Below are 17317 nucleotides of genomic sequence, written 5' to 3'. Positions count from 1 at the left end.
CGGTGACCCTGTACAGGGTTCCAGGGGTGAGGTGGTCCATGACACAAGACATAACTGTGCTCCCGAGTGTCATGTTTTGGAGCAGCTCGCTTCTGTGACTCAGCACTACCCAGAATGCCTCTCTTCGTCCATAGCCCGGCTGCCAGGAGACGTTGACATGGGTGGATGTGGCAGAGAGACGGAGGGTGCTTACAGCAGACGGAGCTGCAGTATCAAAGATACACAAGATAAACGCAGCTAAGAAACAAAACAGAGTGTTAAAGGAGCAATAAGGCATTTTGATCACTGAAAAGTAGCAAACAATGTTTACGAACACGATTATTTATCATTTTTACATTTTGTCTATAAAGTGCAGCTCACGAGATCATGAGATGAAAACTCAAATTGTTTTGTAGTCCTCAAGCGAAGCAGTATCCCCCCCGGGAAGATGAAAGTCCTGACACTTTGGAACATGCTAATGAAATACAAATATTCACCTATCGCTACAGACGTCCCAGCTGCTGCCGACAGTCTGTTCCCAGTCCTGGCCACTAGGTGGAGTGTGTAGTGTGTTCCCGGGACCAGGTTGGTGAAGCCGGATCGAGGTACAGCACTGGCTGCTACTCTGGTTTTCCTAACATCCCCTGTGCTAGTGTCAGAAAGCTCCAGCTCATACCAGTCCACAGGGCCCTGGGAGTGGAGCCAGCTCACCGACAGCCCGGGCACAGGAGACTGCTGGAACACAACCTCCAGCCCTGCTGGCATCTCTGGGTCTGCACACAGAGAGACACAGACAGCCATCGGATATGTTAGAGTTACAGTAGAACACAATGCTAGCAAACACAGTGTGAAGACATATAACGGCACAGGAAATTACATCAGCACAGCGCAGCACAACACAACACAGCACCACACAGCACAGCACGGCACAGCACAACACAGCACCGCACAACACAGCATCGCACAGCACAGCACAGCACAGCAGAACACAGCACTGCACAGCTCAGCAGGACACAGCACAGCACCGCACAACACAGCACAGCACCACACAACACAACACAGCACCGCACAACACAGCATCGCACAGCACAGCACAGCACAGCAGAACACAGAACAGCATTGCACAGCACAGAACACAGCACAGCACTGCACAACACAGCACCGCACAACAGAACACAGTACAGCACCGCACAACACAACACCACACAACATAGCAAAGCACAACACAGCACAGCACAACACCGCACAGCACAACACAGCGCCGCACAACACAGCGCCGCACAGCACAGCACAGCACAGCACTGTACAACACAGCACTGCACTGCACCACACAACACAGCACTGCACAGCAGGGTTGACAGAGGCCTGAGATTAGCTGTTTCTCTATTACGCTGCACAGTTGACTTCATTTCAAATTCACATTCACTCTGGTAACTGTTGTTCTGAGAGTAAACGGGGAGGTTAGATCAGGGAAAAAATGACTGAGGCAATGCAGAAGCCTGGGTTGAGTCCTGGATCTGACATCCCATTGTGTAAGAGTCTTGTGAGCAGAATAGTCCTGAATAAAACCCCTAACACACGGGAATGACAAAGTCCAAGAAACAAAACTGCAAAATACTGATCGCAAATTCACAGAGGGGGAGCGATGGATGAGAGGGAGACTAGAGTAGACTAGAGTAGAGCTCTGTGCGTGAGCTTTACATGTGAGCTCTGTGCATGAGCTCTGTGCATGAGCTCTATACGTGAGCTCTGTGCGTGAGCTCTATACATGAGGTCTGCGCGTGAGCTCTGTGCCTGACCTCTACATGTGAGGTCTGTGTGTGAGCTCTACAGGTGAGCTCTGTGCGTGAGCTGTACACATGAGCTCTATGCATGAGCTGTACACGTGTGCTGTGTGCATGAGCTGTACACGTGAGCTCTGTGCATGAGCTGTACACGTGCGCTGTGTGCGCGAGTTGTACATGTGAGCTCTGTGCATGAGCTGTACACGTGCGCTGTGTGCGTGAGCTGTATACATGAGCTCTGTGCGTGAGCTGTACACGTGAGCCAGTATGCATGAGCCAGGCGTGTAAACTGGGTGTGTGAGAACTGTGTGAGCTGTGTGTGTGAGCACTGTGTGAAGGGTGTGTGTGTGTGAGCACTGGGGCTGTGTGTGTGAGGGGTGTGTGTAAGCACTGTGTGATAGCTGTGTGTGTGAGTGCTGTGTGAGAGGGGTGTGTGTGTCTGAGCTGTGTGTGTGTGAGGGGTGTGTGTGTGAGCACTGTGTGAGAGGTGTGTGTGTGAGGGGTGCATTTCCTCTCTTTGTGCTCTGCAAGGCAGCAGTGCCTCCAGATTGAGGACGGAGATTAGATTGTTTTCAGCTCTTTCAAGGAACGCAGTCCTGCTCTGTACACACATCTCTAATTGAGGTGTCTATGGAAACGGGACAGCGTGCTCAATGTCTCTGCAGCTGTGCAGAAAGGAGTGCTGATCCCCATTGCCTTGGACTGAACCCTGATCCCTGACCCCTCAGGTCTCCAAGGGAGACCCTAGTAATGTCACACCCCTAGAGCCTGAGAAACTCCAGCCTAGCCAAAGCCCTTGAACACCACACACACACACACACACACACACACACACACACACAAGTACCTACATCATCACGAAGACATTTGGACAGGTCATTTAACACCCGTCTACACCCAAAAGCACAGGACATGGAGCAGATAGGAATCTGATACATCATCGGCTAACCACAGGATTCCTGAAACGTCCAGGATTCCCATCAGACCGTCTGCAGGAATGACAAGCCCACCAAGGTGCACCGAAGACGCTCTGCTTCATACGTTCATACATTCACACGTTTATCCATACCCCCCCCCCCCTGCGCGCGCACAGAAGAAAACACGGCAGCCTTCTGTATCCGTTACATCAAGGCAACAATACGTAAGGGAAATGGCTGGGGAGAGAGAACGTTCTGGAAACAAAACACTTAAGATAAGATGCCCTGTATTGTTACTGAAGTCTGATACTGCAGACCGAGGTCTGTCCACACATCTGGCCTGACTTCCTTGGCAACAGGTCAACAAGGTAAAAAACTCCAAACTACATACACCTAAAATAACAGGGTCGGTGCTGTCGTTCTGCCTCAGGTTTGTGAGTGCAGTCAGTCAGGGGGGCTAAGCCCTACCCAACACACACCGAGATAGACTCCACTCTCCCAAACATCGATCTGATCTGACTCACACATTTCAAAGTCACTATGAACTTCTTAGCGATAATAAATGTTTTATGAATTTAAAAAAAGAGGTCTAGCAATGTCATCACCCAACAGTCCCTTATGTAGTGTTATGTAATAGAATCAAAACCTTAGGCAGACATACTGCTATTTGAATATTACATATGACACATAACAAATATGGCCAAATTTTTTTAGACTGAATAGAATGCAGAATAAAATCTAAACATTAATTATCTAGACATACCAGTGTGAAATGAGACATTAATAATTCAGACATACCAGTGTGAAATTATATATTAATAATCCAGATATACCAGTTTGAAATGAGACATTAATAATCCAGAAATACCCATTTGAAATGACACATTAATAATCCAGACATACCAGTGTGAAATGAGACGTTAATAATCCAGACATACCAGTGTGAAATGAGACGTTAATAATCCAGACATACCAGTGTGAAATGACACATCAATAATCCAGACATACCAGTGTGAAATGACACATCAATAATCCAGACATACTAGTTTGAAATGAGGCATTAATAATCCAGACATACCAGTGTGAAATGAGACGTTAATAATCCAGACATACCAGTGTGAAATGACACATCAATAATCCAGACATACTAGTTTGAAATGAGATGTTAATAATCCAGACATACCAGTGTGAAATGAGACGTTAATAATCCAGACATACCAGTGTGAAATGAGACGTTAATAATCCAGACATACCAGTGTGAAATGACACATCAATAATCCAGACATACCAGTGTGAAATGACACATCAATAATCCAGACATACCAGTGTGAAATGACACATCAATAATCCAGACATACTAGTTTGAAATGAGGCATTAATAATCCAGACATACCAGTGTGAAATGAGATGTTAATAATCCAGACATACCAGTGTGAAATGAGATGTTAATAATCCAGACATACCAGTGTGAAATGACACATCAATAATCCAGACATACCAGTTTGAAATGAGACGTTAATAATCCAGACATACCAGTTTGAAATGAGATGTTAATAATCCAGACATACCAGTGTGAAATGAGATGTTAATAATCCAGACATACCAGTGTGAAATGAGATGTTAATAATCCAGACATACCAGTGTGAAATGAGACGTTAATAATCCAGACATACCAGTGTGAAATGACACATCAATAATCCAGACATACCAGTGTGAAATGACACATCAATAATCCAGACATACTAGTTTGAAATGAGGCATTAATAATCCAGACATACCAGTGTGAAATGAGATGTTAATAATCCAGACATACCAGTGTGAAATGACACATCAATAATCCAGACATACCAGTTTGAAATGAGACGTTAATAATCCAGACATACCAGTTTGAAATGAGACGTTGTGCTGCTCTCCATCAGTCTTTGAAATTATTCTGAAATGATAGACAGTGCCAGGCATCAGATCTGTGAGTTCACACTTAAAGGAGGTGCCACGCGGTTCACTCTGAGAGCAGTCTGATACGTGGGAACCGTCTCTGCTGTCCAGCACACTGAAGGAGCAAAAGTTTCCGGGTGCAGTGAACTCTAGCCCAAAGTAATTTGTTGTGATAATGTCTTCAGTCTGGTTCACCACACACCTGACCACCTCTGTTGTTTGGACCTAAAAGGGAAACATAAAGCATCACTCAGAACACAAAGGTTATTTCTGAGAAACATGAATTTCTGAAATCACAAAGTCACCGTTTGCATCTCTTACCTGTGCAAGTCTCCCAGCGACAGCAAGATCCAAACAAGCACAAGTTAAATATCGTTTCCCTGACAACATTGCCTTCTAGGATGGCTGGTACTTTGGTTTTTACCATATTTTTGGTTTGGTCTATTAACTATTTATCCCCCATGACTGTGCAAACTATTGTTGTGCTACTCGAATAGTTCTGACGAGCTCCTGATAAATGCAGTTCGGCATATTTGGGTTAAATCAAACATTCTCAAGTTCACTCTTGCTAGTTCTGTGCTTCCACCTGGATATCATCATTCCTGCAAATTGCTTCCTTCCATGTGCTGTTTAATGCTGTCAGGAAGTAAAACTTGGTTTAATTCTAAACTAACCAGTGTTTTGGCCTAATGGACATTATGAGAACCGCTCACGACATTCCAATCAAAAGGCCCGCCTGAGTACAGACACTCCACCCCACTGACATCCTTTAAAATGCACTCTTTAACACATCCAACACACTCACAGTTCACATGCTCCCTGCGCTGACAAAGTACAGCTAAAGATTCTTGTTCATTTTTCAGCAACACATACGTAAATGAAGATTCATTAACCTTAAGCCCTCTGCAATTTATACACAGCAGTCCCAGCCAAGGGACTGCTGTGTATATCAGACACTATATCAGATATCAGACACCAGCTCCACACTTGTTGCATGCTGAAAATGAATTTGGATGCACTATTGGGTTGTTATTACACATTATCTTTCTTATTAGACATTGTCTTTATTACAAACTGTCTTTGTTATTAGACATTGTCTTTCTTATTAGACATTGTCTTTTACCATTGTTTTCTGAAAAACCCGTTAGACACAGAGATTTCTAACTCACTCACTCACCAATGCAACAGTGAAAGCTAAAGAACCATCATCACAACATTCAAACACATCTGTAGTTTATGCAGAACTGCATTAGAATACTTTTCCGTCATTAATGACCATTTTCCTTCTAAATACACTACCTGTATATATTTATGAAATGCATAACTCACCTGAGATGTGCTGTTCAGGTAAGTGGTAGAATGGGTTGTTGGGGGAGAGGTAGTTGGCTGGGTGGTAGTTGGCTGGGTGGTGGTTGGCTGGGGGGTGGTTGGCTGGGGGGTGGTTGGTTGGGGGGTGGTTGGCTGGGGGGTGGTTGGCTGGGTGGTGGTTCGCTCGGTGGTGGTTGGTTGGGGGGTGGTTGGCTGGGGGGTGGTTGGCTGGGGGGTGGTTGGTTGGGTGGTGGTTGGTTGGGTGGTGGTTGGCTGGGTGGGGGTTCGCTCGGTGGTGGTTGGCTGGGGGGTGGTTGGCTGGGGGGTGGTTGGCTGGGGGGTGGTTGGTTGGGTGGTGGTTGGTTGGGTGGTGGTTGGCTGGGTGGGGGTTCGCTCGGTGGTGGTTGGTTGAGTGGTGGTTGGCTGGGGGGTGGTTGGCTGGGGGGTGGTTGGTTGGGGGGTGGTTGGCTGGGGGGTGGTTGGTTGAGTGGTGGTTGGTTGGGTGGTGGTTGGCTGGGTGGGGGTTGGCTGGATGGTGGTTGGCTGGGGGGTGGTTGGCTGGGGGGTGGTTGGTTGAGTGGTGGTTGGTTGGGTGGTGGTTGGCTTGGTGGGGGTTGGCTGAGTGGTGGTTGGCTGGGTTGTAGTTGTTTGGGTGGTTGTTGGTTGGCTAGTTATTGGTTGGGTGGTGGTTGGTTGGTTGGTGGTTGGTTGGGTGGTGGTTGGTTGGTTGGTGGTTGGCTGGGTGGTGGTTGGTTGGGTGGTGGTTGGCTGGGTGGTGGTTGGTTGGGTGGATGTAGTGGTTGGTTGGGTGGTGGTTGATGTAGTGAGAGTAACTTTAATTGTCTGGGCATTTGTGGTTGCTCTTGCTGTCATAGTTGGTGCTGCAGTAGTTATTGGGGTAGTTGTAGTTTGCCCACTAGTTGTAGTTGGAGCTCTGGTTGTTTTGTAATCTATGGCAGGCACAGCAGTAGTTGGATCTGAAGGTATGAGGCTTGTGCTAGCAGGTGCAGTAGTTTCAGCATGGTGGGTGCCGATTATGGCCGTAGATCTGCCTGTGATGGGGGACGCCTGAGCTCCATTTACAGGAGCTGTTGCTGAACCACTCCTGCCTGTGAGGGGACGCAGAGTGCCGAAGGCCTTCGTATCTCTGACCACAGTGGGAGCAGATGCTGTGTATGCGGACAGAGGGGCAGTTTCAACATCTGTCCGAGTGTCAGACACTGAGAGGATTTCAGCTGAACTATCTGTTGACGGATCTAAAATGGTGCCGGAAAGTGTTTTCAGGGAACCTGATGGCTGAGTTGAGGACTGGGTGGAGCGCTGGGTGGAGCGCATCACAGCTGGAGCCCTGAAGCTCGTGACAGAAAACACAGTTTCAGGATCAGTGACAGAAGTGTGAGATGCAGTTACTGCATTGCGGCTGACCCTCAGATTATGGGTCCTGGAGATCGATTCAGGAGTCCAACGCGGATCGAGCCGGAAATTCTCATGTGTGTTCCTTGTTTGGTGGAGGTCTGTGAAAACCATGCGTGTGACATTACTCATCTCGTTTCTCAGCTCCCAGGGGAGCTGCGTGACGGAGCTGTCGGAGGCTGCTTCCTGCCTCTCTGTGCTAACGTGGCCTGTTGTGAGAAGTCCAGATGGGACTGTGTGAGATGACTTGTCTTTACGAAGCACAACCCTGGTATTCAGAGCTAGGGCCACACTGGGCCCAGCAGGATTGGTAGTACCAGTCCTTTTGGTTCTGGTGTTGGACGTATGTCCAGTGCTGGTCCCGGGTCCATGATCAGTGGTGACAGGGATCCTCACAGTTGTAATCTGTGCTGAGGTTTTGCTCGTGGAGACGGTTGGCAGACCTGCTGAAGACATGGTTCTCAGGACTCCCAGATCTCTCATTTAAACCCCAACCTCAGCTCCTCTTCTATGGGACACTAATGTAGTCCCATATTTCAACAACATAATCATAAAAATCATTACAAAAGTTGCACTTTTTATATGAAATTTTAAAATGACTGGTTTTTATTCTTATATCTTATGTTTTCATACCATGTTAAGCATTACAAATGAAATAGGCCCAGAGCGAAAGTAAAACTGGTCAGACTCTTGGGATGTGGGCACAATACTGAAGACCTTCCTTAAAAAGCAGTCCGGCAGTGTAGGCCCAATCCAATTCTGCGCCATCAACTTTAACAGGAAAAATCCCTGCCTACGACATTCCTGTGACGCTGACACAGAGGCCTTGAGTACAATGTGTGAGGGAAGTTGATATCGGGAGCTCTCCCAACACACACACACACACACACACACACACACACACACACACACACACACACACACACACACACACACGGACCCAGCAACCTTCTGCAGTTCATCATACCCCACAGCTGTCAGAAATCGGATGTTCACCTTTAATTTTCTGCTCATATATGTTGTACACATGCTCTTATTAAAATCATGGTGGGTGGTATGTATGTTTCATGTCTGTGTTTCACATGTGATAACAATGTGCCTGTTACTCTGCCCAATGTTTTATGGAGCTAAATAGCTCCTTGGCTACTGGGCATCTGTGGCAACCTAACTACGCAAATACAACATCTTGAAGAAAATCACTCTAGAATATCTCAGCTGTATCATACCAACTGTACTTCTCACATGACTGACTGTAACTCACCTGCGGACTGACAGAGGAACGACAGCACCGCTTTCCCCTGCGAACTGACCGTGTACATTGTCCAGTTGGAGTACTTCGGATCGACCCGAACAACGGCCTGGGCCCCTTGCTTTTTCAGATACAGTGGCAACTCCGCCAAACCGAAGGTGCCCCGCCTGTCGTAACACTTCCACGCGGGTGCACCGCTGCACTCCTTGAGCTTGACTATGCGCGCGTGGGGCGGCAGCGCGCCGCTCGTGTCGGCCCAGAGGCAGCCGTGCTGCCGATGCGCGAGCTGCATGTCTGCCGTCCACGTCCACTGCTGAAGGGGGCTCGCGGCGTCGCACTTCTGCAATACGACCTCGCCGCTCCGCACGCTCAGACACACGCCTTTCGCGTGCGCGATAAGGAAACCCCCTAGACACAAAACGTGCGCGCTGTTATTAGTGTAAACTCAGAAGTAACGAATAAACTTGGAGAATCACATTATAAAGTTGATTTCCATGAAAAACGATTTTTACCCTATCAATACCACCGTGATCGGTTCAGTTAAATGTGTTAAGCCTTAAACATGACAATAGACTCAATACACAACAGCTACGAAATAAAAAATATGAATCCCCAAAACGCGGAAAATAGTCAGTGGTTTTGGTAAATGACGTATACTCAAATGTTAAACTATTTTACTTGAGTAGTAAGATAGGTATTCGATTTAGGGGACTAGGTTTGCTTTAATAAACACGTCTAATGCGAAACTCGATTTCGGCTTCTGACACACCTCAGCAGAATGAAGATTTTCGCTGCAAGAAAACCATGGACTACTCACTGGACGCAGAAAGGCGCAGTAGTACCAGCACGGCGTAAAACAGCGCGTCCATTTCCACAGCCTCTCCAGGAGGAAACGCGCTTTCAGGGAGGAAAGCGGTCACCGAGCAGCGCTTCCTTCTATTCTACTGCTCTGCGGCTTTGTGCGGCGCATCTTAAACACTCTGCATCACACTGGAAATGCTCGCGCCTGGAAAACGCCACAGGACCCATTGCACGTGCGCCCCGTGCCCAGGGCTCTGTATCCTGCCTCCACACACGGGAGGTCACATACTGTTGAGGTGAGGTCACATGTAGTCTAATGCGTTTGATACAGTTTACAGTTTAATACAGTTTAACAGCTTGCTTAGGTTTAAACTGGTTTGTTTAGATTTTTAAAAAGCAATACAGGACAAAGATCACGTGTGCTTTTTGTGCACCAACCAGTGTATGTACTGATATTTGGCAACGTTTTCAAGAATTGTACATAATAATAAGAACATTCTCAATAAGCCATGTTCCAGTTTTATGATATAAATAGAGAGAGAGAGAGAGAGAGAGAGAGAGAGAGAGAGAGAGAGAGAGAGAGAGAGAGTAAGTGGACTGCAGTTGTTTACTAAAAGGGTCCTTAAGACTGAGTCTGGATCAGTGATGTTCCAACCTCTTTCCTGTCTTTATCTGTGGGAAGAGACCGCCACCCTCTGCAGGCCCTACATGTCCAGACAGAGGGCATGTAGGCTATCGGCTCCAGAATCCTCTCACACACAACAGACTGTGCGTGTTTATATCCTGACCCACAATAACACAAATTTAAACATTCATACCATCGTCAGGCCTGTGTGTGGGGCTGTCGGCTGCCCCAGCAAAAACTCACCGGCACGATGAGTTCATTGAAATATCTTTGGCAACACCAGCATTTATATTTATCTGACATTTTTATTCAAAGCAACTCACAATACTAACTGAACACAACTTGAGGTTTAAGGGTCTTGCTTAGGGACCCAACAGTGACAACTTGGCAGTGGTGGGACTGGAACTAGCAACCTTCTGATTAGTAGTCCAGTACCTTCACCACTGAACTACCACAGCAGGGAGGAACAAGATTCCACACTGTGATTTCAGCCAGTGGAGTTAATTTAAAACAGAAATGACCCGTATGCTCCGGTGAGTTTACTACTAGGTCTCTCTGTCTCTAAAGCACATTCTGATGGCCTGGGCATATATTCTAACTATATTCTCTATTACTGTATATTCTCTATTACTGAACTATTATCCCAGTTCCTGGATCTTGTGTGATGTGTTGATCTCCAATGCTATGTCATCAAGAATGTTCCCAATGTATGTCATCAGGAATGTCAGGCTCCTGACAGGATTTCCCATAACAAACAGGTCTAAAAAACCCTTCATAAAAAAAACCCTATAAAGAAGAAGAATAGAATATCAGGTACCCTGCCTGAAGTAAGTGAACAGCAAGTGAACAGACAACTTGGGAGGACCTTGTGGGCCACCACCCACAAGGTCCAGAATTAGGATGTAGTGAAATGCTTGTCAGGCGCAGGCAGGGGCAAAACAGCCCTTGGTGTTACAGACTTTGGCAGTGGAACCTGGTTCTTGATAAATGGAACGTAGCCTCACTAGGGGGTTGTGGGAGGTTGAAAAATACTGGCTATGTATAGTTGGGCTCACCTCTACACACAGTGGGTGGTCTGGATTAAAACTCCTTGATAGGGTTAGTCTCTCTCCTACTCAGGAGTTGGCAATGGCATGAATCCCCAGGTGTCTGTGGGGATACTCAAACATCAAACATAATGATCATCATGTTTGAACACAAGGTTGTTCAGTGTACTTTGACCAGAGCACCTTGGGCCAAAGGTCAATGACTGACTTTCGTGTCATGTGACCTGAGGCCATATGTTTTGGACATTCCAGTGAAGAGAAGTGCGGAGCTGTCACCTGATCACCATCTGGTATAGGGAGGCTCTGTTGGAAAAGACTGGCAGAGGACTCTGTCTGGAATGATTTCAACTCCCACCTCAAGTTCACGACCTCCATTATGGAAGCGGCTGCACATAACAGGCCAAAAGCTTGTTAGTGCTTGTTATGATGGCAAACCCAAGAAATTGATGGGGGACACTGTCAGGAAGAATAAGCAGCCTTTCTAAGTTCAGCTGCCTCAGGAATCCTGCCTCAGATTCAACTGAAAGGTACCGGCAGCCATGGGGAATGGCTTTCAGGTGGCCTCAAAGAGGTTCTGGAAAACACTCAAGCAGGTCACTATCCATGCTGTGCTCAGCAAGTGTTAGAAAACTCTGGACTTAACTAAGAATATTGTTGGGTCTTGTATGAAACACTTTGAGGAACCCTTAACCAGAGAAACATGCATCCCATGCAGTAGGTAGGAGCAGATGCTTCTGAGAGATCAGATTCTATCTTCCAGGTCAAAGTCACTAAGGTAGTTTGAAAGGCACCAAGGGGTCCCCCAGATTTGCTGAACACCCTGGATGTTGTGGGGACTGTCTTGGCTGACACACCTCTACGATATTTCATGGCCTTAGGGAAAAGTGCCTCTGGAATGGCAAACAAGGGTATGGTGCCCATTTTTGAGTAAGGGGACTAGAGAGTGTGTGCAAACTATAGACGGTTCACATTTCTTAGCCTTCCTGGGAAAGTCTCTGCCAAGGTACTAAAAAGAAGATTTCCTCTAATTGTTGAGCCTTCAGGATGAAAATGCGGATTCCATCCTGTCTTAGGAAACGGTGCACCAGCTCTTTCTTATCTCCAAACAGGTGAGGGTGCTTGGCACTCTGCCCCTCTGGTGTAAATGTGTTTGGTGAATCTGGAGAAGGTATACACCAGTTACATCAATACATCAATTTTTGTATCCTTCGATCGTTTGATCCTCCGGACTCTGTCAACGGTGTTCCTACTCCTGTTTGTGTTATTCCTGCACAGGATAGTAAGTGTACGTAAGGACAGGAGGGCTTCCTGCAGAGTGAACAGGAGGTTGCGTCACTTTATTTTATGATGATGTCCTTCTGGCTTTCTTGTATGGATATCTTCAGGTGTTTGAGTGTGAAGTGTCGGTTTTGAGAATCAGCACCTCCATGTCTGCAATGGTGTAGAGGGAGATGAGATAGAAAGTAAGTTCACAATTTACGAGTCGATCTTAGTCTCCACCCTCACCTATGGTCATGGTCATCACCCTCACCTATGGTCATGAACTCTGCACGATGACCAAAAGAACGAGATTGCAGATACAAGCAGTCAAAATGAGCATTCTCTGTTGGGTAGCAGGACTCACTCTGATTGGATGAGGACCTTGTCTCTCTAGCATGAGCTCAGATGAGCTCCTCAGAGAATTGATAAGAGCCAGTTGAGTTGTTTGATCATCTGCTAAGGATGCCACTGCGCACCTCCCACAAGGCATGGCCAGTTGTGAGGAGGCTTTAGGGTAGAGCCAGAACCCACAGGAGGGAGTACATCTCCTGGATGGATTACATTTCCCAGATGGATTACATATGGAGGGATTACATCTCTTAGATAGATTTCTTCTCTCAGATGGATTACATCTCCCGGATGGATTATATCTCCTGGAGGGATTACATCTGGAGGGATTACATCTCCCGGCTGGCCTGGGGTTCCCCCAGGAGAAGCTGAAGGACATGTCTGAGAGCAGACACCCTGGGCCTAAGCAGAGAATAAGATGAGATGAGATGAACTATTAACTTAATTATTATCTGTAGTTCAGAATGATCTGAACAACAGATGCAACTACTGGCAGCCAATCCAAAAGAAAAAGATATTTTCAGATTTCTGATTTTTAAAATATGTTTTATGTTTTTATATTTTATAGTTATGCCTCAGGCAGGCACTTTAAAAGCAGAGTGTTTTTAAAAATGGGTTCTCTTGATTTCTGTGGTTTGTGTGTGTGTGTGTCTGTCACTGGTAGCTGCAGACAAGCTCAGAAGATCCTCTGGAACCAGTCCAGTTTCCAGTAATCTGTTTGTTTTAGGTACCCTCTCCTCCCTCTTCCTCTCATGGCCAGTCTCCAGTGCAACTTCTGACCTTTCATCCCTGACCCCTGGTGCTCTGCCCAACACCATTTCTCACACTCAAAGAATCAGTCTAAAGAGCAGGCAGAGCTCAGAGTACATGGTGCTTTTAACACTCCTGACAAATACACACTGTAGAAATAAAAGCACTCAGCATTGAAGCCATTAAAATGATCTGAACTGTGCAACATTTAACACAGTAAAAAATACAAATAAAAGACCTCAACGAGCCAGTAGTGATGGGGACTGCTCCAGCTCACACTTTCACCAACATGCCATGTGGTGAAGCAGGTATGACTTCAGCTGCAGGGGTAGAGAAACTCTGCCCACCACAGGTTTTCTGATGGGGGTAATGCAGTATTACCAGGTTCTCTCCAGGTGTTTGGGAGCCTCTGGGAGCCTGCAGTCTAAACCCCCTGTCAGGCCCACGGAGTCCCTGCACTCTGTTCTGTCTCGGAGGTGATGAGGGAGTTGGAAGCATGGAGGAAGTACAGTACTGTACAAACATCTGAGGCCATCAAAGGAATTAAAATATGCATACTGGTCAGTAGGTCCTCTCTGTACATGCATGATTGCATAAGAAAGTGAGTAACGTGAGCACTGAGCTTTCCCGGTGTGGAAATTCATGGCCCCGCGGCTGACTGAGCTGGGGGCCCAGTGCAGCCCAACCTGGGCATCTCGGAGCCCCAGTGCTCACACGCAAAAAGGAAGCCCCGCCCAGCACAGGAAGGCGTGCCACGTAACCCCCTCCCCTACACAGGGTCAGGAGGGATCAAGAAAACATTAGAAACATCTGACCCCTGGACAGGGAGAAGATGAGGTGTTGTTATCACCCAGCTAAATAACATGTGGGGACTGGACAGTGCTGCTCACCGCACGGACAGCGCTCTGCGTTTATGCTGAAAGAGTCCCCGAATTGCAGTAAATCTCGTCGCGTTTGTCAAGCTCTGTAACACCGGCTGACGTTTGCGTACCTGGAGAGCCCAGCTGTACAGCTCCTTGCACGCAGGGACAGTCTGTTCCTCGCTCTGAATGGCGGTTCTTGTTCTCAGGCCAAACGCCTGTCTGATTTTGGAGTGAAGACCTTGACCATGGGCCTTTCCCGCACCACTGTAATAAAGCGCTTCCTCCCAGGCTGGTCTGACTCTCCCAGCCAGGACAGGAAACCCTCCTGTTCCTCATCCAATCTGAGCCGGTGAGGAGACGGCCATGACAGCAGCAGTTGGATGTGATGCTGGGGTGATGTGGGGGTGTGGAGACCTGAGCTCAGAAAACTGCTGTCATTTCCAACATTAGCAAACTGATTTCACTTAGTTAATGAAGCAAAATTCCATCAAGATTGTATCTTTGCTAGGTGAATAACATTTTAACCACGTTTGCCAAGACTCAGATCCAGTTTGTTCCCTTTATAAAACCATCCGACCTCTTGCTGTTGAAAGTGTAAAAGGCACCGTGACCTAGAGTAAGCAGAGGAGAGGCAGGGCCCGATCTCCGCGGTAACGACAGACGTTGCATCCTGCTTCAGGAAAGGATCCGACACACAGCCCCACCCACCTCTTCCTGTTTAATCAGTCAGGGATGTCCACGCCTGCACCAGGGGCCTGACCAGACAGACCGTGTAAACTGCAAACTCCCACGGACTGACCTCTGACCTGCGGCTCTGGTGTTGAGCACCGCGTGGACCTCAGTGCTCACAGCTCTGTCTGAATATCCTAAACAGGGCTACCATTACAGAGACTGTTTATTTGTTTGTTTTACTGAGAGGCCAAGCAGAAAACAAGCTTTCAGGATCTCAGTAGAGTGTGGTAAAATAACACTGCCTGAACCACTCTCTGCAGGAAGCCCCGCCCACTAAGGTGGGAGTCAGTACAGGAGGAAGGATGCATCTGATACTTCACCCTTTAGCCATTCCTTTATGTAACATTATTTATATATTTATATCTGTACATCAATGTAATGCTGTCCTATAACCATACAAATCGAGAGCTTTTGTTGCACACAGAGAACTGAAGCAGTATCACTGCAGAGGCCATTTGGCCGCCTGTACTGGTACGCTTCGCACAATGGCCTCTCGTTCCCATGACAGGATTTTCTTTTGTATTTGCTAGTTTGTAATTCAGAGCTTTACAAAACGGCGTTTAAGATACAGGCAAACTCACTGAGCTGCCGGGAGTGCAGTGACGCTCTCCAAGGTCCTGAAAACACACGCGCGTGGAAGCGTCCTCGTGAAGCCCGGGACGTGGACATCATGCATCTTGCATGTATCGGTATTGTGATTTAACGAGCGCGTAATATCGTGTCTATTATATCACGCCCACATTAGGGCTACACGTGCAAACGGACGACGTAGCTCGTGTTCACAGATCCCCGCGTGTTGAGAACAAAGCTGGAAGATGAACGGAACTGACGCAGGAGACAGAAAAGCGTGGCGGTTCTTCACCAGTAGTTAACCTGGCTGCGTTCGGGGACTGTTTTGTGTGTCCAGAAACGCGGAGCTTTGTGGCGGTTTGTGGGAGGCGTGTTAAGCTCCTACAGGAATGTTGGGAACTGGTGACCGTCTGGACCTCAGACAACCTATTGCTGAGTCCCTGTGTGTCTGAATGAACGCACGGACAAGGGAATGTAGTTTCTATTAACTCGTGAACGGAAAGCTTTACTATAATGCTCCGTTTCTATTACTCTATATTTATTTATATTTTTGTACATCTGTATACATTGTATTTTAATATACATTTAGAACATATAGTTAATTTTGTATTACTATATATTTATATATATACACAAATACATACATACATACATACTCACACACCACTGGAAAAAAATTCGACCACTACAAAACGATTAGTTTCTCGTTTTACAGTTGATGGGTTTGTGTCTGAGCAGGCTGAGCAGTTTTGTTTTATTCTATAAACTACTGGAAACATTTCTTCCAAATTCCAGATAAAAATCTTGTATTTTAGAGCATGTTTGTTCATTAAAGTGACTAATGGTCAAAATAAAAGTTATTCAGATAAGCAAACAAATAACAAAACAGAAATTTCAGACAACTAATCCAAAGAAAACAAGCTCACATTCATTTAGAAACAACACAGTACTAATATTTCAACTTGGGATGAGTCAAGAATCAATATTTGGTGGAATAACCCTGATTTTTAATCACAGCTTTCATGCATCTTGGCATGCTTTCCACCAGTCTTTCACATTGCTGTTGGGTAACTTTATGCCACTCCTGGCACAGAAATTCCAGGAGCTCGGCTTTGTTTGATGGCTTGTGACCATCCATCTTCCTCTTGATCACATTCCAGAGGTTTTCAATGGGGTTCAGGTCTGGAGATTGGGCTGGCCATGATAGGGTCTTGATCTGGTGATCCCTCATCCACACTTTGATTGACCTGGCTGTGTGACATGGAGCATTGTCCTCTTGAAAAAAAAAACAATCATCAGAGTTGGGGAACATTTGTCAGAGCAGAAGGAAAAGTTTTCTTCCAGCAGTTTTGTAAGTAGCTTGATTCACGCATTCGTTTCAAAGACAAATCTGCCAGATTCCAGCCATCCTGAAACTCCCCCAGATTATCACCGTTCCTGCACCAAATTTCACTCTGGCTTGTAGGCCTCTCCAGGTCTCCATCTAACCCTTACACGACCAGGTGTTGGACAAAGCAGAAAATTGCAGAGAAGATGACCTTACTCCAGTCCAATCATTATGGTCTTTTGCAAACTTCAGTCTGGCTCTTCTTTGCCTCTCATTGAAGAAGGGCTTTTTCTAGCTTTGGATGACTTCAGCACTGCCTCCAGAAGCCTGTTTCAAACTGTCCTCGCTGTGCAATTCACCCCAACTGCTGCATGCCATTCTTTTTGTAGGTCACTTGACGTCATCTTACG

General features: G+C 46.6%; 1 protein-coding gene across 4 annotated transcripts in view; it reads right to left on the bottom strand.

Moving 5' to 3' along the window:
* ptprbl (protein tyrosine phosphatase receptor type B, like) overlaps nucleotides 1-9567 on the bottom strand; it is a 29871-nt gene extending 20304 nt beyond the window's left edge. The window contains exons 1-6 of one of the 4 annotated variants that reach the window (XR_014117571.1): nucleotides 9403-9567; nucleotides 8598-8993; nucleotides 5945-7782; nucleotides 4564-4840; nucleotides 477-752; nucleotides 1-204 (exon numbers count right to left, since the gene is read on the bottom strand). The exon at nucleotides 1-204 is cut by the window's left edge and continues 54 nt beyond it. Coding sequence is in view for 3 of the 4 variants with exons in the window: in XM_081698978.1 (XP_081555104.1) it covers nucleotides 1-204; nucleotides 477-752; nucleotides 4564-4840; nucleotides 5945-7782; nucleotides 8598-8993; nucleotides 9403-9454 (3043 nt within the window). In the remaining variant the exon portion in view is untranslated. Of the gene's footprint in view, nucleotides 205-476; nucleotides 753-4563; nucleotides 4841-5944; nucleotides 7783-8597; nucleotides 8994-9354 lie in introns of all 4 variants that reach the window. The other 3 variants (XM_081698978.1, XM_081698979.1, XM_081698980.1) reach the window with 3 other exon arrangements.
* Nucleotides 9568-17317: the final 7750 nt, after the last annotated feature.

The sequence above is a fragment of the Electrophorus electricus genome, chromosome 16 (assembly GCF_041902795.1).
Source record: "Electrophorus electricus isolate QZ-2024a chromosome 16, ASM4190279v1, whole genome shotgun sequence".
Classification (NCBI taxonomy): domain Eukaryota; kingdom Metazoa; phylum Chordata; class Actinopteri; order Gymnotiformes; family Gymnotidae; genus Electrophorus; species Electrophorus electricus.
The sequence above is the reverse complement of the archived record's forward strand: the minus strand, read 5'-3'. Positions and strand labels throughout refer to the sequence as shown.